The 27,913-nt window shown below is 44.9% G+C and overlaps 1 protein-coding gene across 1 annotated transcript in view; it reads right to left on the bottom strand.

The window, feature by feature from the left end:
* Positions 1-27,913, bottom strand: part of LOC147124677 (trans-2,3-enoyl-CoA reductase-like) — a 287,573-nt gene that overhangs the window by 245,056 nt on the left and 14,604 nt on the right. Inside the window, exon 2 of the mRNA XM_085991303.1 lies at positions 19,253-19,304. Within this exon, the coding sequence (XP_085847429.1) occupies positions 19,253-19,304 (52 nt within the window). The remainder of the gene's footprint in view (positions 1-19,252; positions 19,305-27,913) is intronic.

Here is a 27,913-nt window from a genome sequence, read left to right as displayed (position 1 = left end):
TTTCCTCTTGATGGATAGGTTCCTGTGGAATTATCTCTGTCCCTGGTGGTGGCATCACTGATGCACTTGGATAACTGGGGGCAACCCTGTCTTCAGTCATTGCATCTGGAACCTTCAGTTCAATTTCCCCTTGTCTGGGAAGTATCTGATCTACATGTCTGCGTACTACCCTACCATCTCCCAACATGACCTTGTATGATACTGGACCTGTCATTGAGTCTATGAAGCCAGGAATCCACTTTGGTCCATAACTGAAATTCCTGGTAAGGATCGCATCTCCTTCTCCAAAACTTCGGCTCTTTGTTCTTTTGTCATGGTTCTCTTTTTGTTTGTTTTGTCTGTTTTCCATTTTCCTTTTTAGGTCTGGGTGGACACGGTCAAGAGTGGAGCATAGTCTACGACCTAAGAACATCTCAGGAGAGAGTCCTGTGGTGGATTGAGGTGTTATTCTGTAGCTGAACAGAACCCGTGACACTTTGGCTGCTAAACTCCCTTCTGCACTTTTTTTCATCATCTCCTTAAATGTTTGTACGGCTCTCTCCGCAAGTCCATTCAAGGACGGATGATATGGAGCCGAGGTCACCTGCACTATGCCATTTTTTCTCAAAAACTCTTTTGTCTCTGTACTCACAAAACAAGTGGCATTGTCACTCACCACAATCTCCGGTAGCACTTGATTACTGAAGCTCCGACGCAGGCAGTCTATAGTAGTAGTGGCGGAAGCAGAATTTACAGGATAAACGTCCATCCATTTAGAATGTACATCAATGATTATGAGGAACATCTTCCCATGAATGGACCCGCATAATCTAAGTGCAATCTTCTCCATGGTTTATCCAGCCACTCCCAGGGGTGGAGAGGAGCCGCTGCTGGTGCCTTCCGGTGTTCCTGACAAGTGCTGCATGTCTTGACAAGATTTTTTATCTCCTCATCTAGCTTTGGCCACCACAAGTAACTCCTAGCCAAGGCTTTTATACGCGAGACCACAGGATGACACTGATGTAGTTGCTCTAGGATAGACTGTCGTGCAGGCTGTGGAATAATCACTCGTGCTCCCCACAACATGCAACCATCCTGCACACTCAGCTCTGTTTTCCTGACACTGTAGGGTGTGAAGTCAGCCCCTTCCGGATGCTGTGGCCATCCCCTCACCACATATTCTCAAACTCTAGACAGTACTGGATCTTTACCTGTCCATGTTCTTACTTGCTCTGCAGGCACAAGTGCCGTGTCAGTGTCCTCCAACATCAAAACTCTGTCCTCTGGAGCTGCACGGATAGGTGTGCCTGGCAGTGGAAGACGGCTCAAGGCATCTGCGTTCCCATGTTACTTGCCCACCTTGTAGACGATGACATACTCATATGCCCTCAACGTCACTGCCCACCTCTGGATCCGGGGTGACACCGTCTGTGGAAGTGCTTTCATTTCATTGAAAAGAGAGCGGTTTATGATCGGTGCATATGGGAAACCTCCTGCCATATATGTACTTGTGGAACCTCTGTAACCCAAACATTACTGCTAACCCCTCTTTGTCTAACTGGGAATAGTTTTTTCTGCTGGTGTTAGAGTTTGGGACATAAACCCTATTGGTCTTTCAGTTCCATCTTCCATGCAGTGTGAAAGAACTGCCCCCACCCCATAAGGTGAAGCATCACAAGAGAGAATGATGTCGTTCTCTGCATTGTAGTGAACTAGCACATCTGACGACAGCATCAGTTTCTTGGACTGTTCAAATGAAACCCCCTGCTCCTCTCCCCACTGCCACTGTGTCTCCTTGCGCAGTAGTTTGTGAAGAGGTGCTGACACAGTTGACAAGTTGGGTAAAAACCTGTTATAATAGTTCAGCAGTCCCAGGTAAGCTTTTAACTCAGCCACATTTGTAGGAGCAGGGGCATCCTGCAGTGCTTCTACCTTCTCCTTGAGTGGATGGAGCCCGGTGGTGTCCACTCTGTGTCCCAGGAACACTGCCTCATTCCCCAGGAAAGTGCACTTACTCCTCTTGAGCCGGAACCCTGCCCTCTCCAATCTCTGTAGTGCCTCTCTCAGAATGCTCAGACGCTCCTGGTCGGTTCTTCCCGTCACCAGAATGTCATCCAGATAGATGGAAACATGTGGAATCCCTTGCAGTACACCTTCGATTGTCCTCTGGAAGATAGCTGGACTAGATGAGACACCAAACGGTAAGCGGTTATATGTAAACAAGCCCTTGTGTGTATTTATGGTGACATACTTCTTTGATTCATCATCCAGTGTAATCTGCAAGTAGGCATGACTCATATCCAACTTTGTGAATGTCTTTCCTCCAGCCAGGTTTGCAAAGAGATCCTTTGTTTTGGGAATAGGATACTGCTCTAGTTTGGACACCCAATTGACAGTCAATTTATAGTCTCCACAGAGTCTTACCGAATTGTCCGGTTTTAAAACAGGTACTATGGGAGCTGCCCATTCTGAACATTTCACCGGCTCCAGTAGTTCTCTCTCAATAGACGGTCAAGCTTAGCCTCTACCTTTGGCGTCATGGCATAAGGCACAGGTCGTTGTTTAAATAACCTTGGCGGTGCCTCCTTGTCTATATAAATCTTAGCTGGGGGGCCATTAAATGTGCCAAGTTCCTCCTTGAACACAGTCTCATGTTCACTCAACACTTCTTGCAAAGTCAACTGTTTGCCCGCATCTATTTGATGTACTGCTCCCCAGTCTAATTTAAGTTCTTTTATCCAGCCCCGACTTAACAGGTTTGGTCCGGTACCCGATACTATAACTACAGGTAGCTGTTCCACTGTGTCCCTGTGTTGCACAGTTAACTTAGCTGTACCTAATGTCACTACTCGTTCACCTGTATATGTTTTAAGATGCAGGGAGCAAGGCTTTAACTCTGGAACTTTTGCATGGTTGCACAATTTTGAGTACACTGCCTTGTTCATTATGGTCATGCCGCACCCTGTATCCACTTCAAAGTTCACCTTATAGTCATTTACTGTCAGTTGTAATGTGATAGGAGCCACTTTTGGAATGTTCTCTAACATGCTATACATTATGAACATGTCCTCTTCTTCCTCAGCTTCCCTGCTGATGTGGTGTGCTCCATGTTTTTACACTTCTCTCCCTTGGTTTTGCTGTCCTCCCCCCTTTGTTTTGGATTCCTCCACAGGTGATTTTGCCCTGCAAGCTCGTTTTATGTGTCCTTGTTTCCCACACTTGTAGCACTTTTCCTCCAGAAACCGGCATTCACTCACCCGGTGATCGCCCTTGCATCTATAACATGCCTTCACATGCTCACATTGTGGTTTCTGACGCTGCATTCGGTTGTCCATAATTCCACAAACTAGCCTATCTCGCAGCATTTCCTTCAGGTTGTTCCCATAATTGCAATTTTGTGCTAATTTACGCAACACCACTACATAGTCCATTACGCTCTCTTCCTCTTTCCTGTTCCTTGAAATAAACTTGAACCGCTGTACAATCTCACTAGGCTTAGGGTTGAAATGTTCTTTTAGCAAAGCCACTAATTCAACAAATGATTTGTCTCCAGGCTTTTCAGGACTGAGCAGATTTTTCATCAAACTTAAGTTTGGCTTCCCACTGAACTAAGCAGAATGGCTTTCCTTTTTCCGGCATCATTTATTTCATTTGCTTCGAAAAAATAACCCAACACTTCACAGTATTCTTCCCAGGTTTGTGCTTGAATATCAAAAGCAGAAACCATTCCTACCGTGGCAGCCATGCTCTCTTCCAGCTTGTAGCTACTTTAGCTCAGGATTTTGTTGTTTAAACGTCCCGGCAGACTTTTCTTCTTTATGCAGGGTCCTTTAGTTGTCTCGTCACCAAATGTGATAAATCCAGAAAGTGGAACAAGGAACTCAAAGAGGCTAGATGTTAGAATTAACACGAGTACTTTATTAACAACTGGGAAACACGTTTACAGACAGCCTGCATCAGCATCCTGGCATTCCACCTTGTGCTGGCCTATGCAGGAAGCAACCCTCTGACCTTAACAGGAAGCAAACCTCTAACCTTAGTAGCAGCATTGGCTACAGCACCACCTGGTGGATAACCTTAATCATAACATCCCAGATTACTATACCATGCCTGCATGCATGAAGACCTGGATGATATTCAGGCTAGGTCTGATAAGTGGCAGGTAACATTCATGCCACTCGAGTTCCAAGGAAATGACTATCTCCAACAAGCCAGCATCTAACCATCACCTCTTGACATTCAACAGCATTACTATCGCTGAATCCCCCACCATCAACATCCTGGGGGTCACCATTGACCAGAAACTTAACTGGACCAGCCACATAAATACACAGGCAACAAGAGCCAGTCAGAGGCTAGGTATTCTGCAGTGAGTGTCTCACTTCCTGACTCCCCAAAGCCTTTCCACCATCTACAAGGCACAAGTAAGGAGTGTGATGGAATACTCTCCACTTGCCTGGATGAGTGCAGCTCCAACAACAACCAAGAAGCTCGACACCATCCAGGACAAAGCAGCCCGCTTGATTGACACCCCATCCACCACCTTAAACATTCACTCCCTGCACCATCGGTGTACCGTGGCTGCAGTGTGTACCATCTACAAGATGCACTGCAGCAACTCGCCAATGCTTCTTCGGCAGCACCTCTCAAACCCGCAACCTCTACCACCTAGAAGGACAAGGGCAGCAGATGCATGGGAACATCACCACCTCCAAGTTTCCCTCCAAGTCACACACCATCTTGACTTAGAAGTACATTGCCGATCCTTCATCTTCGCTGGGTCAAAATCCCCAAACTCTAACAGCAATGTGGGAATACCTTCACCACACAGACTGCAACAGTTCAAGAATGCAGCTCACCGCCACCTTCTCAGGGGCAATTAGGGATGGGCAATAAATGCTGGCCTTGCCAGCGACGCCCACCTCCCATAAACAAATAAAAAAAAGCAATTGTCTGCACGGAAATCTGCCACTGAGTATGTAGCAATGGTATTGGCATCTGCAATGGAATCCTCAGATACACAACCATTGTGATATTAACAGAACCAATTAGAAATGCTCTCATTGCTGCTCTGGAGGGAAATTCACAAACCCACATCAGAAACTGTTAACTTCTATTCCCGACGGTTGGTTAATTTAATGCACATAACTTTGTTTCCGGCCATCAAAATATACACTGGGCAAGACAGTTCTCTTATTATCTTTCTTTCCTGTGATACCCCTAAATTATTTTTCAGCATTTAATAATTATGAATTGATTCAAATGCCAGGAATTTGTCTATTTCTTTTTGGAAACTCCTTAAAGTTTCCTGTGTGACTGCCTGATCTGGCACTTTGTTGGTTATCTTTCTGCTGTTTGAATTGTCTATTTACAGTAAGAAAGAAGAAAGAACTTACATTTATACATAACCTTTCTTTACTTCAGGGCATCCCAAGTGCTTTATAGCCAATGAAGCACTACTGATGCATAGTCACCGTTGTAACGTAGGAAATGTGTCAGCCAATCTGCACACAGCAAGTTCCCAACAACTGCAATGAGATAAATGACCAGATCATTTGGTTGGCCAAGGCACCAGGGATAACTCCTCTACTCTTCTTCAAATAATGGCATGAGATCATTTACATCCACCTGAGAGGGCAGACATGGCCTCAGGTTAACAGCTCATCAATAGTTTTCTTTAACTTGAATATATCACCCCTGGTTCTGGAATTCTGTATATGGCAGAAAAATGTATCCATTTGCAATTTATCAATCCCCTTCATAACCTTAAAAGCTTCTATCACATCTTCTCAAGAGAAATACCTTAGGCTACATAATCACTCTTCATAGCTGAGTCCTCTAAGTTCCGGTATTAATTTTGCAATCCTTTGCTGAACACTCCTCAATACCACAGTAACTCTCTTTGAAGTAACATAACCAAAATTGGGCAGAATACTCAGAACGCTATCTCACTCATGCCTAGCATAATTTGAGACTGCCAAAAGCAACTGGGAATTTGCTCCCTAAACCACAGCTCAATTAACTGTGCATCTTGGATATGCTCCACTCGTAGTGTAAAGAAGCCAACAGATGACCAAAAGATTTTATTGTCCCCAGCCTGGGCTCCCAAATGGAGCCCAAAACTTCAATTCAGCAGGCTGCACCTGGCTGGGCATACTGCCATCAAAGATCTCCAAATTCTCTGAAAGGCTAAGAATGTGGGTATAAAAACAGAAAATGCTTGAAATACTCAGCAGATCAGTCAGCATCTGTGCATAAAGAAACAAAGTTAATGGGGGGGGGGAAATTTTCCGGGGGGTCAGCAAGCGGGATCGGTGGTGGGTCATGTAGGAATGTGTTTATTTTTGACAACGGGTCGCGACCCCACCGTCAACCCGCCACCATGCGCCTTTACCAAATGTTGGGTCTGTCAGCACTGAGCAGAACTGACATGCAGCGGCGGGGGAGGCAATTCAGGGTCAATAGTACAGGGACTGGGAAAGAGGAGAGAAGAAAAGAACAAAAAGGAAGATCTGTAATAGGGTGGAAGGCTTTCCTAGCCCCCAGCCCACCCCCTCACAACTTTCCCTGCCCTTGTACTTGCTTAAAAACTTTTACATCTCTACTTTATCCAGTTCTGATGAAAGGTCATCAACCTGAAACGTGGGCATCGATATTAACTGAGATGCATTGGGAACGGGGGAAACCAGGAAGGAATTTCAGCGCATCTGCCTGTAGCACTTTAACGCAGGCACCTCATTGTCATTTTACTTCCAGGTTTGCCATCGATTGTGGAAGTGGCCCAGGAGGTTGGCAGCAGGAGCATTGTGCCACACTCCTGGATTCACTGTAGGATGCGCTTTAATGACCTAATCAGGTCAGGAAAGGTGAGTACAATTGCACATTCACCTACATCCTGCTGTTCACATCACCCACCCCCCAACTCACTATGCCTTGTTAAGCCAACTCCATCACATCTCTCCTCACATCTTGCAAGTGCACACATCTTTCTCTTTCTATGCACTTCCACACATCCTCATCTCTACATCCACCATTGCCACTCACCCTCATCATTATGCAATGTCATGCCTCTCCCTGATAATCACCCTCACCAAATGCACTGCTGCCATTGGATGAAAACATGTTATTAGTCACTCATCGGTCTGCTCTTTCTCCTGTTGCAGAAGAGAGCGGAAGATACAAAGGAGAAGGAAAGAACCGAAGGTGGTCCTCCACAGATCTTGCATTTGACAGCTGCAGAGAAGGAAGCGTTGGAGATCAGTGGCATCTTGGCATCCCTTGCCATTGAAGATAAGGAGATGAGGAGATGGGGACTTCCCAACTACCCGGTGACAGAAAGGAATATAATGCACATGCGTGTTGCTTGAGACTCAGTCATGTTGACTTGATTTCATCAGAAGTGAAATATGATCACCTTCATAACGATCAGTTGCAACATTCTTAGCTTGCCAGTATTAATTCATATATTTTCTCTCCGATATGGCCATCACACATGCAAGCAGAAGTCCAGGGACCTCATAGACGTCAAATCTTCAGAGGAGCTGATTCTTTCTGAGGGCGCACCATCACAGGAATCATGCTTACCATGCACCAGCTCAGATATTCATGCTTCATTTGTTGGGTTTTTCATGGGTGTCGTTATCCATGTGTGAAGGGTGTTTCCCTTGCCTCCTAGCAGCTAACCCTTAAGTCAACTTGCAGACGTCGGGCAGCTTGGACCACCGCAGGAGGAAAGCATTATGGCAGCTCCCTGGGAGACTTGTGCAGACCTGCAGAAAGATCTTTTTGTGTTTGCACACCTGCTGCACATTGATGGAGAGGAAGGCCTTGCCGTTCACGAATATTCCTGGTTGATCTGGGGATGTGGGGATTGCCACATTCATGCAGCTGATGATGCCCTGCACCTGTGGGATGTCAACCAGCGACGCATAGCTGAGCGCCTGCTTATTTTAGCTAGCGTCATTGCAGGCGAAGTTCAGATCATTGCCAGCCCTGGCAAACAATCCATCAGTTACCTGTCTTATGCATTTGTGGGCGGCCGACTGTGAGGTCCTGGATATGTCTCCAGCAGAGTCCTGGAAAAATCTGGAGGAAGAAACGATTGAGGGCGGTGGTCGCTTTGACAGCCACTAGTAACGCGTGGCCACCAGGTCCAGCAGGGAGCAAGTCTTCTTCGAGGAGGCTGCAGATGCCTGCCACCACCTGATGCGACAACCCGAGCCTCTGGAAGCACTGCTGTTCCGACGGGTCAAGGGAGATCAACCTCTGCCTGTACATGCTGTATTGCGTGTAGTTCCTCCTGCGAGGTCCACGCCCCAGCTGCTCCCCTCTCTGATGCCCAGCTGCAGGTCTCTCAAAAGCAGCCTGTTACTGCTGATGCTGGTCATTTGCTCCTCATCTGTGGTCCAATCTAAGGCAGCCAAGGCGCCACCCATCCTAATCTGTTTGTGAAAACTTCCAAATTGTCGAAAGTAAACTCTCAGCAAAAGTAATGTGAACAAACACTTCACCACTGGAAGATAATAAAGCTGCTGAGTACTAAGTATTTATTGAAGTATTGCATAACTTTTAATCAGCCCCGTCAATTGCTGTTGTGTTCTCACTTTGCTTTCACTGGCGAGTTTCAGGAAGCCCAGGAAACCCGTGCATGCGCCGTTAAATTTAAAAGTCCATTGAAATATCGCTCTAATTGAGCAATTACATAGTTAGTAGGCAATCTGCCTCTCCCGGGAGGGTTGCGCGCAAGCAGCCTAGTGCACCCAAGTTAAACGTGGAGGTCGGTGGATGAGAGCCAGCTTCCCGACGCGCTCGCATTTTTCCTGGTTTTAATCCCCTCCATCCACACCCGTACTTGCACACTCCTGCAGGTTAAAATTTCCCACTCTGTTTCTCACTCCACAGATGCTGCCTGAACTACTGAGCAATGTTCCCCCTAATTTTTTGGGGGGTGCGTGGCTCGTTTAAGGGTCTGCTTGGCCCATTCACAAGCAAAACTTAACATTGTGCGGGACCAGCAGTGAGCTGCGTGGCTATGCGTTGCTGCTGAGTATTTTAAGCATTTTCTGTTTTTATTTCAGATTTCCAGCGCCTGCAGTAATTTGCTTTTGTATTAGGAACGTGGGTACTCCGGGCACTCGGGATTCCCCGACTCCAGTCCCTCTTATGCCACTGGCCTTGATTGGGGTGGAGAGAGGGTAAGCAGGAATTCATGTGTCTGGGTCCCGACCTAATTTTTAGCAGCACTGCACCAGAAGGACTGCAGATTTTCCAGCTGTGGCTCAGTTGGTAGCATGCTCGCCTCTGAGTCAGAAGGTCGTGGGTTCAAGTCCAGAGGATTGACCACAAAAATCTAGGCTGACACTCCAGTGCAGTATTGACGGAGCGCTGCACTGTCGGAGATGCCGTCTTTTGAATGAAACATTAAACTGAGTCCTCGTTCGCTGACTCAGATGGATGTAAAAGATCCCATGCCATGATTTCAAAGAAAAGCAGGGGAGTTATCCCCGGTGTCCTGACCAATATTTATCCCTCAATCAACATCACTAAAAAAAAACAGATTATCTGGTCATTATCACACTGCTCTTTGTGGGAGCTGGCTGTGCCAAATTGGCTGCAATGTTTCCTATATGACAACAGTGACTACACTTCAACAAGTACTTCATTAGCTGTAAAGCGCTTTGAGAGGTCCTGAGGCCGTGAAAGGCCCTATATAAATGCAAGTCTTTCTTTCCTTGTTACAGTTTTCTCCCTCTGTCTGATGATGAAACTGAATTATACAGGGATAAGGTTCCAAAGACAATTGAATCCTTCTTAACTTCCAATAGGTTTCCTAAGTGACATACTTGACAACAACACTCAAACATGGAAATATATTAGCTGAGCCTGATTATGTCTTCACTCAACATCCACATGTGCTCAACTCCAGCAGTGGTTGTTAGATAATAACCAGGGCTGAGATTTTCCTTACCTGCCCAGGCCTGGGGCGGGTGACATCGCTGTTGGGTCCTGACCCTGCTGCTGGCTCCATCCCACTCTGGAAAATGAATTTCCATTGATAGGGCTCGTTAAGCCCGCCCAGTGCATTTCCTGGTCCAATTAGAGGAAGTGGGTCACTGACAATCACTGCATAGAGGTGCAGAGCTGCACCCAGGTTCTCCCATGACTCCCTCCATATGGCTATGGAGGGAGTCACAACACACAGGGAGATCCTCTTGCCTTCCCATGGGCAGAAGAGACCTCTCCAGGAGCCTGGTTGCGCATTGCAGAGGATGTCACAAGCAGGGATGTGGTCAGGAGGACCTGGGTACACTGCCGCAAACCTTTCAATTATCTCATTAGCTCATGAAGCGTTAGTACAAAGCCACACTCACCTTTGCCCTGCTGTGCCTCTCATCACATCCCCATCACTCTGCCTTTCCTACCCTACTCCTGCACATCTTTACTCACACCAACTTACCTTGCACCTCCACCCATCCCTCTCTCGCTATCTACATTATCCCCATCTCACTAGCCACCCCTCACACTCACCCTCATCCTAATGCGATCATACCAACTAACAACACACAAGGATAGCCACTTGGGTGTTTTATCCAATGTTCATGTAAAGTTTCTGTTAATGTGCTGTCAAACATTGAAACCTTTACTTTCAACACTTTGGCCTAGAAATTCAGTATCGCCACGTTTGGGGCGCTACAGTCGAGTGTGTGCTAATTTAGCGCCCGGTGCAACTTAGCGCCACCTTCACTGAAATTGAGTTGCATCGCCCCAAGAGGTTGCTGCTGCGCTAAAGCAGGCGGTGCACAACTATCCTAAGGCGCTAAGCCGGCGAGCTGAGGCGCTACCACTGAGGGCGGGCGCAGCGCAGGTGCGGCGAGTTAGAGATTGCAGGCAGACATGCTGGCGCCGGTCACCTCTTAAAGGGGGAGTGTCGGTTTGGCTTGCAGCCACGCCCTGCACATTGGAGCCCTGATTCTAGGCCTGGACAGACCTGCTGCGACATCGTTACGCCCACGACCATGGAGAAGGAGTCTGCTGAAATTTCAAAACTGCTTTCAATAATCAAAAGGGATCTTTGCTTTTGAGCAGCAAAAAGTTTGGTGTCCTGGCCGACATAAACAACAACCGGAAGTGGACGCCTTTAACTAGCACTCCTCCACAGGCCTCCTGACTGGAAAACGCCTGCTGAACCTGTCGCTAAAAAACAGGTGCACAGGCAGGCCAAAAATGGGAATTTTGCATCGGGAGCGCAAACGGGGCGATTTGCACAGAGATGACGTCATGATCTCTGGGCGCAGAAGATTAGGGCGAAAACCGATAGCACTGCCGCTAACCTCCCGCTGAATTTTGCGTGAGGCGCGGTTATCACCTGGGGGACGCAAAACCATTTGTGCCCTGTTAGTGCCTCCCATCGGAGGCGCAAACGAGGGGAATTTTGCCCCCAATGAGTTTAATCGGGTCACCCACTGCTGCCTGTTGGGCCTACTCAGCGCTGACAGACCCAACAATAGGAAAGGTGCGTTATGGTGGGTTGATAGCGGGGTTCCAACACACTGTCAAAAAAAACATTTTCCCACCCAACCCGCCACCAATCCCACCCGCTGACCCCCCGGAAAAGTGGGAACTTTGGCTGATTTTTCTTTTCCCCTTCATAGCCTCAAGGCATGGTGGCAAATTGTAGTAGCCCCTGATTCCCACCATGACTGTCGTAGCTGAGTGGTAGCACTCTTACCTCTGAGTCAAAAGGCTGTGGGTTCACATCCCACTCCACGAGACTTGAGCACATAATCTAAGGCTGATACTTCAGTGTAGTAATGAATGAGTGCTGCACTGTTGGAGGTGTAGTGTATGTGCCTTTAAGTCAGAACTACTTTTTACAGCTCCTGTATACTGTCGTACCGGCAGTGACCACACCGGTAAATAAGCTGTGCGCATGCCTCTGTACCCCAGTCTAGAGATCACCCTCCTCCAGTAAAGACCTGTTATTTGTTAATGTACAGCATCCGTGTGATTATTTATCCACTGAACCACGGATCTAACAGTGGCGACGAGTGTCGATTTGAATCTAACTGCAACATAAAATTTTCTTTTTTAAAATAGTCGAGCCCAGGAACACGGGCGTCGACCGCGAGCAACCGCCCAGCAGTCAGGCAGAGATCCAAATTCGCTGGGGAGGCTGTGGAGAGCCGGGCTTGGTTCCCCAGCCACAACGAGCAGTAAGAGACCGATGACAGGTCCAGAGCAGACCCTTCCCGAGCAGCGGCAGCTGGAGCCAACCGACGGCAGAGAGAGAGAGCCGGGCAGCATCGACGGGGTAAGAAAGAGGGTGAAGAGAGCGGGGCGCAGCTGGGGGTTGGTCACCGAGCGGCGTCGAGGGAAAATACTGCAAACCGGAGAGAGAGAGGGTAAGAAACAGCCGGGTTCTAGACTGAGCGGCATCGACAAATATCAAGAGAAGAACGCGCAGCGCACAGCCAGGGATCACGGGCTGATCAGGGTCCGCGGGGCGAAGCAAGGGGAGATGCCATTGAGCCGCAGAGAAGCAGGGAGAGCGCAGGAGATGCCATTGAGCCGCGGAGAAGCAGGGAGAGCGCGGGAGGCGCCATTGAGCCGTGGAGAAGAAGGAGGAGCGCGGGAGACGGCATTTTGCGAAGCCGCAACGGAGAAGACGGGCGAGCGCGGGAAGGAAGGAAAGCGCGGGAGACGCCATTTTGTGCCAGTGGAGAAGAAGGGGGAGCGCGGGAGGCGCCATTGGTGATAGTTAACGCACAACCAAGGATGCCGACGAGTGGCAGTATCTCTATGTTCGACAATGAAGTCGAAGATTGGGTGACATATGTGGAACGTATTGAGGTGTACTGCAGGGCGAATGAAGTGCCAGATGCTAATAAAGCACTGGTTCTGTTAAATTCCATGGGTGCAAAAACTTATGGGTTACTGCGAAATCTAATAACCCCAGAAAAGCCGGTAAACAAGAATTTTGACAGCATAGTAGAAATCCTACAGGACCACTTAAACCCCACACCGCTGCTGATAGCAGAACGATTTAAGTTCCATAAAAGGAACCAACACAAAGATGAAAGCAATGCTGAGTACCTAACGGAACTGCGCAAGCTATCGAAATACTGCCAGTTTGGAGCGGGTCTAGCAGACACATTAAGGGACAAGTTTGTGTGTGGGCTACAAAGTGAAGGAACCCAGAAATGGCTTCTATCAGAAAAGGACCTTACGCTGGACAAAGCTTTCAGTATGGCAGAATCACACGAAACAGCCGCAAGGGGCGCTGCAGAGATACAACGGAGACCGCAAGAATACGGCACCAACTAAATGACCTATGGAACAGGGAAGTGCTATCGCTGTGGCAGAACAACACATGACCAGAAAGATTGTTGGTTCAAGGACCAAGTGTGCAGACAGTGTGGGAAAGCAGGACACACAGCAAGATTCTGCAGGTCTGGGAAGAAAACCAACAGTAAGAAATCTCCACAGGAGAAGTACAAAAAGGTACACCAGGTGATGGACAGTGGTTCAGACGAACAAAAAAGTGACACAGACTCCGGAAGCAAGGAGCTGGGTTGTCTGAAACTACATAATGTAACCAAAATGGAGGATCACCAGATTATCTGGGTTACGCTCAAGATAGACGGAGTCCAAGTGGAATTGGAATTGGACACAGGGTCAGCTCTAACAGTCATAAATCAAAGAGACTACAAGCGGCTATTTTCACACATACCCTCGAAAGCTACAGAGATTGTCTTGAAGACGTATACGGGGCAAAAACTCTTCCCCAAAGGGAAAATAAGGGTGAAAGTGACATATAATGGTCAGGAAATACCTAAAATGGATATATATGTATTGCCAAATGTAGGACCACCACTGCTAGGACGTGAATGGATCTGAAAGATACAATTAGATTGGCATTCCATACAGGCACTGAAGGTTGAGGCCAAAAAGGATGACGATGTCACACCTGGACAACTGTCAAAAATGCTAACTGATGCAAAAGAAGTGTTCCAGGAGGGACTAGGAACACTAAAAGGAATAACAGCAACAATTAAAATGGAGGAAAATGCAAGCCCAAAGTTTCTGAAGGCCAGACCAGTGCCTTATGTGATCAGACCAGCAGTTGAAGCAGAGCTGGAAGGGTTGGAATGTTCAGGAGTACTGTTCAAAGTGGACTGGAACGAGTGGGCTACACCCATCGTTCCTGTAATGAAGAGGTCGTTGAGTAATACGCCTGGGGAACCAAAGAAGGTCCGCATCTGTGGGCATTTTAAGGTGACAGTGAACCCAATCCTTCACACGGTGCAATATCCGCTCCCACGAATTGAGGATATTTTTGCCTCGCTATCTGGTGGTAAACGCTTCACCAAAATTGATCTAGCCCAGGCGTACTTGCAAATGGAGGTAGAAGAAGCTTCGAAACATTACCTTACGATCAACACCCATAAAGGTCTCTATCAATACAACCGGCTGGTGCTTGGAGTAGCCTCAGCTCCGGCTATCTGGCAAAGGGCGATGGATCAGGTCCTGCAAGGGATTCCAGGGACCCAGTGTTATTTGGACGACATCTTGGTCACGGGCGAAAATGCCGGTGATCACCTCGCTAACTTGGAGAAGGTGCTCGCCAGATTAAATGAATATGGGCTATGAGCTAATTGCCACAAGTGCGAGTTTTTCCAGAAACAGATCTCGTATTGCGGCCATGTCATCGATGAAGAGGGGTTACATAAGTCCCCTGACAAGATTGAGGCAGTAGTCAAGGCTCCAGCACCAGAAAATGTGTCACAACTGAGGTCGTTCATCGGGCTGGTAAACTATTACCACAAGTTCTTACCAAATTTGTCTATGGTATTACACCCGCTGAACACCCTACTGCAAACAGGGGTACCATGGAAGTGGGATGACGAACGTAGATGAGCTTTCCAGAAGTGTAAAGAATTGATCACATCAAAAGAGGTGTTGGCCCATTTCAACCCAGCACTACCAATTTGTTTGGCATGTGATTCATCACCCTACGGCATTGGAGCGGTGCTGTCGCACAAATTCCCAGACAAATTTATTGCTAGGGGGATGGAATATAAAAACAGGGAGGTATTGCTGCAGTTGTACAAGGTATTGGTGAGACCGCACCTGGAATACTGCATACAGTTTTGGTGTCCATACTTAAGAAAAGACATACTTGCTCTCGAGTCAGTACAAAGAAGGTTCACTTGGTTAATCCCGGGGATGAGGGGGTGGTCATATGAGGAAAGGTTGAGTAGATTGGGACTCTACTCATTGGAGTTCAGAAGAATGAGAGGCGATCTTATTGAAACATATAAGATTGTGAAGGGGCTTGATCGGGTGGATGCGGTGAGGATGTTCCCAATGGTGGGTGAAACGAGAACTAGGGGGCATAATCTTAAAATAAGAGGCTGCTCTTTCAAAACTGAGATGAGGAGAAACTTCTTCACTCAGAGGGTGGTAGGTTTGTGGAATTTGCTGCCCCAGAAAGCTGTGGAAGCTACATCATTAAATAAATTTAAAACAGAAATAGATAGTTTCCTAGAAGTAAAGGGAATTAAGGGTTATGGGGAGCGGGCAGGAAATTGGATATGAGTCTAGGTTCGGAATGGTCATGGCCCTGTGGGTAGTGGAGTTGTAGCCTGGTTCTGTTCCTACTGTGTTCTAATTCTGTGTTAGATTTCAGGAGATGGTTTTATTCCTGTTCCTGGCTGGGGTGGAGATCGCCTTTACAGAAGGTAAGTATTGTAGAAAATATAGGGACAGAGTGATCTCCTGGAAGGATTTCGTTCGCCTAGATGGGTCGGAGAGGAATTTCCCAGATTTTTTTCTCCCAAATTGGCCATTGGGTCTTTATCTGGTTTTTCGCCTCTCCCGGGAGATCACATGGGTTTGGGTGGATGCAGAGTGATAGAAGATTTGAGGTTAGGATCAGATCAGCCATGATCTTATTGAATGGTGGAGCAGGCTCGAGGGGCCGATTGGCCTACTCCTGCTCCTATTTCTTATGTTCTTATGTTCTTATGGGTTGGAGAGGCCAGTAGCCTTTGCGTCTCGGTCACTAACCTCAGCCGAGCGCAACTACGCCCAGATTGACAGGGAGGCCCTCAGCCTAATATGGGGAGTAAAAAAATTCAACCACTATCTGCATGGGCAGAAGTTCACCTTGCTGACTGACCACCAACCACTTGTCTCCATCTTTCATCCTAAGAAGGGCGTGCCAGTAATGACTGCACAGCGGTTACAAAGATGGTCCCTGTTTCTAGGGGCAAATCAATATGAAATAGAATATAAAGGCATGAAACAGCATGGGAACGCTGATGGGCTATTGCGCCTGCCACTGCCTACTGTGGAGGAAGCACCAGCAGTGGACCCTATCGAGATATTTTATTCATCGATAATTGAACAATTGCCAGTAACAAACGCGGATATAGAGAAGGAGACCCGCAATGATCCGACGCTGTCACGGGTATATGAATTGACGGTGAGGGGATGGCCAACACATGGCAACTCACTGTTGCCAGCATTCTCATCCAGAAGAGAACAGCTGTCAGTATGCCAGGAGACAGTGATGTGTGGAGCCAGAGTGGTGATTCCACCCAAGTTAAGGGAGAGAGTGCTAAAAGAGCTACATGAAGGTCATCTGGGGGGAGTGAAAATGAAAAGCCTTGCTAGGGCTGATGTGTGGTGGCTGGGAATCGATCAACAAATCGAAGACCTAACGAAGAGCTGCTTAGGATGCCAGGAGGTCCAAAATGCACCACCACATGCCCCTCTACACCCATGGGAGTGGCCCAACTCTCCATGGCAACGGGTGCACATTGATTTTGCTGGTCCATTCATGGACTCAATGTTCTTAATAGCAGTGGATGCTCATTCGAAGTGGCCTGAGGTGATAAAGATGTCTTCAACCACGACAGAGAAAACGATTGCAGTCCTACGGACCATATTTGCCAGAAACGGTTTGCCAGAGCAGATCTGCTTTGATAATGGACCACAGTTTGTGTCCGACGAGTTCCAAAAATTCATGAAAAGGAATGGGGTAAGGCATTACACATCCGTCCCGTATCATCCAGCCACCAATGGATTGGCTGAGAGGTTCGTACAAACCTTTAAGAAGGCGATAAAGGCCATGTGCGATGAGGAAATTCCACTACAGCATAAGATGGACAATTTCTTATTAGCCTACCGAAACGCGACACATGCAGTTACCAACCAGACCCCGGCCATGATGTTCTTTAACCGAAGGTTGAGATCTCGTCTGGACTTGCTCAGACCAAATGTGCGAAGAAATGTTGAGGACAAACAATTCCAGCACATCAACGAGAAGCCGACAAGGAGCTTCAATGTATGGCAACCAGTCTTGGCCCGGGACTATCGAACAGAGAAGTGGCAACCCGGAATGATATATACAAGGCAGGGGCCATTAATGTACACTGTGGATGTCGGGGAGAACATTGTGAGACGCCACATCGATCAGATCTTAGCATCACAGGAATGCGCCAACCCCATGTCTCGAGTACCTGGGGATGAACCCGACATACCGGTAGCATCTACTTCAGACCCAGTAGCAGTGGAACCTGATGAACTACCCGATGAAAAGGGGTCCGAATCGCCTCTGCACCAAGAACAAGAACCTCTGGAAAGGCGCTATCCCGAAAGGGTCAGGAAGCCGCCCCAAAGACTGAATATATAAATGGACTTTTGTTATTGAATGTACATGTAAAAATGTAATTGTTATTTGAATATTAAGGGGGTATTATTAATCTAAAAAGGGAGGAATTGTAGTGTATGTGCCTTTAAGTCAGAGCTACTTTTTACAGCTCCTGTATACTGTAGTACCGGCAGTGACCACACCGGTATATAAGCTGTGCGCATGCCTCTGTACCCCAGTCTAGAGATTACCCTCCTCCAGTAAAGACCTGTTATTTGTTAATGTACAGCATCCGTGTGATTATTTATCCACTGAACCACGGATCTAACAGGAGGTGCCTTCTTTCAGATGAAACCCTGTTAAACTGAGGCCCTGTCTGCCCTTTTAGGTAGTCATAAAAGATCCCATGGCACTATTTAAAGAAGAGCAGGGGAGTTCTCCCTGGTGTCCTGGCCAATATTTATCCAACCAACATCACTAAAACAGATTATCTGGTCATTATCACATTGCTATCTGTGGGAGCTTACTGTAAGCAAATTGACCTTTGTGTTTCCAACATGACAACAGTGACTATGTCCTGAGGATGTGAATGGCACTATGTCTTGCAAGTTTTCTTTTCATCCTGGTTTTGAGGACTTCCTATACCAAATGCCATGCACTAGGTTACACCAGTGAAGATGGTCAGGTGATCTGTTCTTTGCCCGCTGCCCATCCTTCTTTGCAAATTGTTTCCGGAGTTACATGGGTATGGCTCAGGATAACTCACCCTACACGTTATCTTCTATCTCCGGGCACAAGCATCTCACCTCTGCTTACGGTCTCTCCCGATGGCATGACTTGACCAGGAAACGCAATTTGTCTTTGAAGTCAGAGGTACCAACCTACGCCCTACCACCTTATGGCATGACACACTAGAACAGTATGCCACTAAACATATGCGCAGATATCTCTGTTCAGAATTACATAGAATATACAGCACAGAAACAGGCTATTTGGCCCAACTAGTCCATGCTGACATTTATGCTCCACTCGAGCCTCCTCCCATCCTTCCTCATCTAGATCTCTTAGCATAACTCTCTATTTCCTTCTCCCTCATATGCTTATCTAGCTTCCTCTTAAATGTATCTATGCTATTCGCCTCAACTACTCTCTGTGGTAGTGAGTTCCACATTCTCACCACTCTCTGGGTAAAGAAGTTTTTTCTGAATTCTTGGTGACTATCTTATATTGATGGCCTCTAGTTATGCTCTTTTCCACAAGTGGAAACACTCTCTCTGTGTTTACTCCAGCAAAACCTTTCATAATTTTAAAGACCTTGATTAGGCCACCCCTCAGCCTTCTCTTTTCAAGAGAAAAGAGACCCAGCCTGTTCATCCTTTCCTGATAGGTATAATCTCGCAGGTCTGGTATCATCCTTGTAAATCTTTTTTGCACCCTCTCGAGTGCCTCATTGCTGCTTAAAGTGAATCCAGGTGGCACCGCAACAGTTTGCCATGGAGCACTCACCCGATTTTGGATGTTTAATCAAACCAACTTGAGAAATTTCCAGAATTCTGCATTATATCTTCATGAAGATCCTAATGTGTAAAAAATATAAAGGATGTATGTGTTACTTACAAGCTTTGTGAAACTTGTGCTTTACATCTGCAATGGTAAACGAAGGGAGGATCTGTAAGATAAGTAAGATTAAAGTTAGCATTCGGCTCCATTTCCTACAAAAGCACTTCATTCCCAGCTTCATTCAACAACCTGACCTGCTTTCAGAATCTGTTACTTGGTGCTTTTGGCAGAGAGCTGGGACTATGAAGCCCATACTGAAACACTGAGAACAGTTTTTGTGCAGCTGAGACCATCATCTGCTGTTGGGTGAAGGCAAAGGTTCAGTCTGGCTTCTCACTTGCTACTTTGCTAGCAGATATCAGCATGTTTGTTTAAATTAAGTTTATTTATTCAGGAACTCCTTTACTCTTAGCGTGCTCTAGGGCTTGAACTCCAGGTCATGCTGCTTTGTCGAGATCCTCGATAATTTGGCACACTGACTCCTGCAGGTTTATAATGATGATGATGAAGCTGCTTATTCTTAGAGCACTAGTGTAAGGGGGATCTGGAGGACTCCAAGGGGTCTGCCAAGCAATTCTGTGTCAGGCGGTCTCCTCTGAGTCCGGTACTCATTGATAAAGATTGTTATTTCAACAGATAAATATGGTATTTATCATTATAGCTTTTAATTTTATTCCAAGGGATAGTATTTTTTTTTAATTATATGAATGACATGTGAAGGCAATAGTGAATGAGATGGCTTGAAAATATATTGAAGGTTTGCAATGTTAGTCTTGGCATAAAACAAATCAGGTGGTGGAATAGATAACCAGTAACTGATAAAACCACTAAGTATCTCATGACTGAAATCATATTTTCATTATGTAATGCATAAAGGCATTTTTAATTTTTAAAAGTTCTCTCCTTCACCCTCCATAAACTTCAGCTTAATTTTATGTTTTTCTACGATAAATGTGCTCTATAAATACAAGTTAGGTTGTTTGAAATTATTTTTTAGATATAAGCCTCAGTGCTCTTAACTTTAGGACAGGAGGTCAGATGAAGAACAATAAAAGGCACTGATGACTGAAATTAACCAAGAATGTCAGAATTAAAACAGAAAATGCTGGAAATACTCAGCAGGTCAGGCAACATCTGTGGAGAGAGAAACAGAGTTAACGTTTCAGGTCGATGACCCTTCGTCAGGACTGGAAAAAGTTGGAGCTGGAACAGGTTTTTAAGCAAGTATATGGACAGGGAGAGGGGGGAGGAGAAGAAAGAACAAAAGGGAAGGTCTGTGATAGGGTGGAAGGCAGGAGGGATTAAGAGACAAAAGGGATGATGGTGCAAGGCAAAAGGAGATGGTAATGGGACAAGTTAAGAAACAAAAGATGAGTCAAGATGAAGTGTAAATGGCAATGGTAGAGTCATCAACAGCTGCCATGTGAAAAAAAATAGGGGCAGAGGTTATGGTCTGAAATTGTTGAACTCAATGTTGAGTCCAGGAGGCTGTAAAGTGCCTAATCAAAAGATGAGTTGCTGTTCCTCGAGCTTACGTTGAGCTTCATTGGAAAAGTGTAAGAGGCCGAGGACAGAGAGGTCAGAGTGGGAGTGGAGTGGAGAATTAAAGTGACAGGCGGCTGGAAGCTCGGGGTCACCCTTATGGACTGAACAGAGGTGTTCTGCAAAGCGGTTATCCAATCTGCGTTTGGTCTCCCCAATGTAGAGGAGACCGCATCGTGAGCAGTGAATACAGTATACTAGATTGCGAGAAGTACAAGTAAATAGCTGTTTCACCTGGAAGGAGTGTTTGGGGCCCTGGACAGTGGGAAGGGAGGAGGTAAAAGGGCAGGTGTTGCATCTCCTGCGCTTGCATAGGAAGGTGCTGGGCGAAGGGGAGGGGGTGTTGGGGGTGATAGAGGAGCGGGCCAGGGTGTTGCAGAGGGAGCGGTCCTTTCAGAATGCTGAAAGGGGAGGTGAGGGGAAAATGTGTTTGGTGGTGGGATCATGCTGGAGGTGGTGGAAATGGGGGAGGATAATCCGTTGAATGTGAAGGCTGGTGGGGTGAAAGGTGAGGACAAGGGGAACCCTATCATGGTTCCAGGAGGGAGGGAAAGGGGTGAGAGCAGAAGTGAGGGAAATAGAACGAACACGGTCAAGGGCCGTGTCTAACATAGTAGAGGGGAATCCTCGGTTGCCTTGCACCATCATCCCTTTTGTCACTTCATCTCTCCTGCCTTCCATCCAATCACAGACCTTTCCTTTTGCTCTTTCCTCTCCTCGCCCCTCTCCCTTCCCCTACACTTGCTTAAAAACCTTTTACATCTCCAACTTTTTCCAGTTCTGACGAAGGGCCATTGACCTGAAACGTGAACTCTATTTCTCTCTCTACAGATGCTGCCTGACCTGCTGAGTATTTCCAGCATTTTCTGTTTTTATTTCAGATTTCTAGCATCTGCAGTATTTTGCTTTTGTAAGAATGTTAGACGTTTTGCAATAACGCGATCTCTCACGGTGTCAGGCTCAGTGATGCTTTCAAACAAGAGCCTTCTTCCCCTGGTACCACTTACTATTTAAACAAACAAACATAAAAATTGACTAAAATGCAAAATGAAGTAAAAGAAAACTGCTCACATTTATCATCATTTTATATGGCTGTCTGATTTTTAAAAGCGGTCCCAATGGTGGTCCTGATTTTTAAGAGGTCCTTTTTAAATGAATTGTTATTTCTCCTGTGCCCATAAGCTACAGTCTGTCCATTGAAAGTCAGTGAGAAATCTCAGTTTAGAAACTGCAACAGAGAATAATCTTAACGTCCGTGTGTATCTTCTTGAATTATTAATATCTCATCAATGTCTATCCGATGAACATTTCACAAGCTGGCCAGGGAAGTTTGATTTTTTTTCCTTAAAATGACAACATGTCATGATCAAATTAAGATGGACTGTTCATGATCTTTGATAAATAAACAACAAAGAACAGTGGGAATCAGTTCTGATGACTGAGCAACACACCGCACAATTTAACATTCATTTCCCAGCTTAAAACACCCAATGTTAAGGGCGGGCTTAGTGTTTCATTACAAAAGATGCCTTACACACCTGTAAGGAACAAAACACTTCAGAGCTGTCTTTGAAACATGATTTTTATTTCCACTTGTGAGGTTTATTATAGTGTCGCCTCACTTGTGGGAATAAATGCATCAAAACATAGAGCTCTGTGAAGTATTAATCATGCATTGTCCATCCTCAGTTCACCCAAAGCAATCTAAATTAATCATGTTTATAAGTCATTCTTGTTCTGCATGCACCATTAATTAATAATGCTCTGACTAATGATGCTTATGACCAGGTATGAATAGATGACTTTTCCTTTGTTGATCTATAGTGATGCCATATGTATCATTTTAGTCATTCTAAGAGTCTGAAAGCAATTACATGAGCATGAGAAATTATTTGTCACTTTCCATTATCGATGTTATAGATATAGTAGTTTAGAATCATTGATATGCTTTACTGTGATATCAATTGTACCACAGTTGCTTTTGCATGTCAAGCTTTTGATTATAGAGAATAAGGGCAATGGACTTTTTTCAAAAAATCATACTACCACTGATTCATTCACAGCCATACACTCCAACCAGTAGCAGTCCTTTTATGTTATTCAGACAATTATCAATAACACGAATACAGGGCAGAGAAATTCCAATGATATAATGACATCTATTGTTAAGAACAAAAAACCTGCTTAAACATAGTCAGATATGATTTTAACACTTGTACAAATTGTGCTGCCATTTTCGTGTTGGTGCAAATCATTTTTGGATGTGTACCAACAGAAATGTGGCAGGACAACTAAGCGCTGGCCCCAAAATTTCTGGGCTCATGAGGCCACTAACTGGAACAGATCTGGACAGGGGGGCTGGAACTTGGGGTTTCGTTAGTTTTCTGTCTTTTTCTTTCCATATTCAGAAATACAGATGGGGGTGGGGGTGCGTGTTATTAAAGGGTCTGGGACTGGCAGGATGATGTCCCCTGCCAGAAATCCTACCGGTTCCATCTTATTCTTTGGTAGAAACATGCAGCTGCCCCCCACCGTCGCCCTCCCCTGACAAATTTGGTGTGGGATCACTGCGGGGCCAGACTGAGTCTGATGGCTGGGAGTCCCACCCTGCCACACTTCTGGTAGTAGAGCATGGCTTCGAGAATTTCAGAGGCATGAGATTTGCTTCAGAAGGTACAGATATTAAAATAGAAATTCAAAAATAAAATGTGCATTTCTGCCTTAAATATTTAGACAAACGTTTCTCACAAACCCACAGTGAGTTCAAGCTTTATGTAAAATATTCCCTACTACTAGTCTTTTAAGAAAACATTTTATATAGCAAATTTGCCTCCTCTTAAAACATATACATATGCCCATCTGTCTCTTATGCTGTCTGCCTTCCATTCAAACTCCAGTGTTCTCTTTCAGTTCCCGAGCAGCATCCATCCTTTAGCCTCCAATTCCTTGTTTATTTCTGTTACCTGACTGTCAGGTCAATTACAACTTCCACCTTTCTTTAAAAATCACCATCTAACCACATCAGTATTCTAGGAACCATTCATATTTACAAAGGGTCTGCTAATGTCTTCAAACATAATAATCAGCAATTTGTTTCCAACTGAAGTGCTTTTTTGTGTGTGAACAAACCACCAATTGAACAGGTTATAGAAAAATAGCAGAAAACGGTACTTCAGTAAATTATTCAAAGCGAATAACAGCCTAAAAGTCAGTTTATTTTCTGTGAGAGTGTCTTTAATTTTGATAGCATGTGACATTGTTAATCAAATTTCATAAGAAGAAAACAAATATGTAAAGATGCTCTATTAATAAACTTTTAATGTTATAAGCTTGATATGTAAGAAAGAAAGAATTTGTATTTATATAGTGCCTTTCATGTTCTCAAGACTTCCCAAATCAATTTACAGCCATTAAATTCCTTTTGGAGTGCACTCACTGTTGCTATGTAGGAAAACCCAGCAGCCAATTTGCTCGCAGCAAGGACCCGACCCATAAATAGCAGTGAGATGAATGACCCAAATAATCTTTCTTGGTGGAGTTGGTTGAGAAATAAATATTTGCCAGGACACTGGAAGAATTCCCCTGCTCTTCTATAAATACTGTCATTGGATCTTATACATCCATCTAAGAGGGCAGACAGGGCCTTTGTTTAACAACTCATCCAAAAGATGGTATCTCAATGCAGCACCCATTCAGTATTACACTGTAGTATCAGGCTATAATATGTACTCAAGCCCTTGAGTGGAGTGCACTTTTAACATTCTCTTGATGGACCACCTAATGGTCTTGCTAGTTCTGTGCATCCTTTGCAGAAGATGTCTACCCTTGGAGCAACATTTCATTCTGGATTTCATTTGCTTGTTGTACCAATCTAACAATTGAGCCATGTATTGAATTTGGCACGTCATTTTATCTTCATCTTTTGGTGATTTCATATTTCTTGATATTCTAGATAGTAATATTTATGTATATGACAAGATGGTGCCAGATAATATTGTACTGGTGCAGTACACAAGTGTGTAGGACACAAGCCCTCCTCACATTATTCCAACTGACACTTCTTGGGGAGGGAAAATGTAAAGATAAGATATTTATCCTGAGTAAGCAATGGACAATTAGAGGGTGAATCAACACAAGCTGAACACAAATAATTTTGCTATTGACCAGTTCAGTTCACTGCAGATGGCGTCAACATTTTAAATGATCTTGATGCACTTGCCAACACTTAATTAGAACAGTAACATTATAGCTCTGGAACTGAGGTTAAAATGCAGATTAAAGAGGTAAACTAAGTCTTTTTTCTGACAGTTGTTAAGTACCCTAAATGTGGCTTGGCTAATCAGATCACAGAAGATGCTTGTCCACTCTGCATTATTTGCCATTAATTAACTAAACTCACAAAAATAAGTCCATAAAGGATAGTTAGTGTGGGAAATGTATCAGCCTAGTACAACAGAGAGATTCTCCTGATACTTGGGTAAAACACATTTATTAGGATAATAATGTAGAGACCTTGCATCTAATCCAGACTGTGTCTAACTTGTGCGTTTGCTGTTCACATTGGCCCAGAACTTGGTGTCGGGGGCTTGCCGCGCGTGCAAGCCCCCGATGTGCACTTACCCGGCGCGCCGACATCTGAAACCTGGCCCGCAGTGGATTTCCTGTCAGTGGCCCGGTTCTGATGTCGGCGCGCTGTGCTAACCTGACCCAGCGGCGTAGTTAGTGCGATGTGCCAGCTGTGATCAGGTGAGCACTGTTCAGCCAATCAGGGGAGGGGAAACTTCATTCATAAGTTTGAGAGTAAGAACTGTCAAACTCATGAAAAGTACTGCACCCCAAAACATTACTTAAACTTTAAATAAAAATTTAAAAAACATCCCAATCATTAAATTAAGTATAAATAAGTTAAAAATAATAATTTAAACAATAATTAAAAAAAAAAAAAAAAAAATGTTTTAATAAAAAGGGTCTAAAACTAAACTTACCTTATTGTAGATTCTTTAAAATAATAAACCTGTGGGAAAAAAAATTCTAAATTGCACTAAAACACCACTTACCTGTAAAAATAAATATTTACGTGTGCTTTTCACAAGCGTAAAGACCGGAGGCCTTTACACATGCGCAAATCCCCCAAAACAGAGGAAATCCAAGACGCACGCGCTGCCCCCTACAGCGCACGCGCTAGCCTCTTCACCTCGTTAGAGGAGAGGAAATGCCGGTTTTCAGCGCATGCGCTGTGTATGCTGAAAACCGGCATTTCCTCCGGCCAGACGCGTGAGTACCCCTTCCGTACTCACGCGTTTGGGGAGGAATTACTGCCCCATTGTGTGGAAAATGTTAAAGTAACAATGACATTCTTCAATAACAACAACAACAACCTGGGCTTCATAGATACCAAGCCAATGGAGAGATTAGGAGAGGTGGCTAAAAGCTTGATTAGACGTGGTCCTTTTAGAGGGTATAAAGCCAGAGAGGCTACTGGAGAGGTGACTGGTTTAAGCAGGAAATTTGAGATCGTGGGACCTAGGCTGCCATCAATGGCGAGGACATGGAATTGGGTAATGCACATGAAGCCGGATTCAGAGGAAGTGTCCTTGCCAACATTTGGTGAGCAAACATTTCACCAAAATACAAGTGGTCTTATTTTCTTTCTTGTTTCACAGATGTCTGAAAAAGGCCACTTGACCTGCTACACAACTTGAGTAATTAGTTTATATACAAATGAATACTGTTCATGTGTGAGTCTGGCAACGTTCTGTTCTTTTTTCTCTGTAATTTATCCATGATTTTATCTAACATTTAATTCTTCATATCCCAGTTTAACTTACCTTTTCCTCATGATTTGCTTCTGAATATATGTGCTTGATCATTTGTTTTCTTGTTTATTGCCATGGTATGCTCTATTTACATTTTCCAATAAGGTATATATTCAGATAGGTACCAGTTTTACTGAACAATTAGTTCCTAATGTCTATTTAATGGATGTTCAGATTGCCTCATTCTCAACTTTTACCTTTCTCAGATGGCTTAATTATATTTGGGGATTAAATTGCATTTAATTTGCCCTTCAGCAACATTATCCTTAAATATGGGGTCAGGCGTCAATACTCAGCTATATCGCTCCACCAGCACCCTTGATTCTATAGCATTTGCGATGGTGTCTAATTGTTTGACATGAAGATATGGATAAACCAAAACTACATGCAGCTCAACAATGACAAGACAAAATGCATCCTATTTGCCCAGTCAAAAATGTTGTACTACAGCACCAATCCCATCGCCCATCCTGGATGACTGATCAGGATCAATCCGATGGTATGCACCCTCAAAGTCCTGCTCAGCTTGAGTTGAACATTAAAACGCACATCCAGTTCATCACTAAGATTGCCTATTTCCTCCCCAAAAACATTGCCTACCTCCATCCCTATGCTGTCCCCTCTGTTGCCATTCAGTGCTCTCCTCACTGGCCTCCCAAGGTCCACCATGTATAAACTTCACTTCCTCCAGCTCTACAGTCCCTACCTTGCATCCTTTTTCCAATCAGGTTTACTGCACATTCCTCCCCCACCCTCACCTTTGAGGCCAGAGCCTTCAGTCATCTTGCCACTATACTTTGGAACTCTTTCTATAAATAACTCCTTGCTACATCTCTTCTCTACCTTTGAAAGCCTCTTTAAAACCTACTTTTTTTGCAGGGTAGTGTTAACTGCTTAGCATATATAAAGAGTATCATGATATAGTTAGCATAGAAGGCTACAGTGAAGGAAGAAGAGTCGAAACCATAGGCGTAAATTGGGCGTGATTCAGTAGATGGTTTAGTAGATTTGATATGAAATGACGAAATATAGCTTAACAATAGCGAAGTCAGTATTAATATAGTATTACGAGAGTGTATCCTGTGTGATACAGGCTAACACATGGTTTAGATTAGACTGTTCAAATTCTGCAGGTCATAACTAAGCAAGCAGGATGTGTTGTCAGTTTAAAAACAGAAAGAAAGATTTGCATTTATATAATGCCTTCCATGACTACCGGACGTCTCAAAGCACTTTACAGACAATGAAGTACTTTTGGAGTGTAGTCACTGTTGTAATAATTAAGGCAATCTAAGAAGCATCAAAGGATTTGCATAAAGAATTAAGGCTAGTTTGGCGTCAATGGGCTGGATTTTCATTG

The sequence above is a fragment of the Somniosus microcephalus genome, chromosome 1 (assembly GCF_052327205.1).
Source record: "Somniosus microcephalus isolate GS21.2 chromosome 1, FLI_Smic_1.0, whole genome shotgun sequence".
NCBI classification, from domain to species: Eukaryota; Metazoa; Chordata; class Chondrichthyes; order Squaliformes; family Somniosidae; genus Somniosus; species Somniosus microcephalus.
Note: the sequence above shows the minus strand (reverse complement) of the source record. Positions and strands in the feature narration are given on the sequence as shown.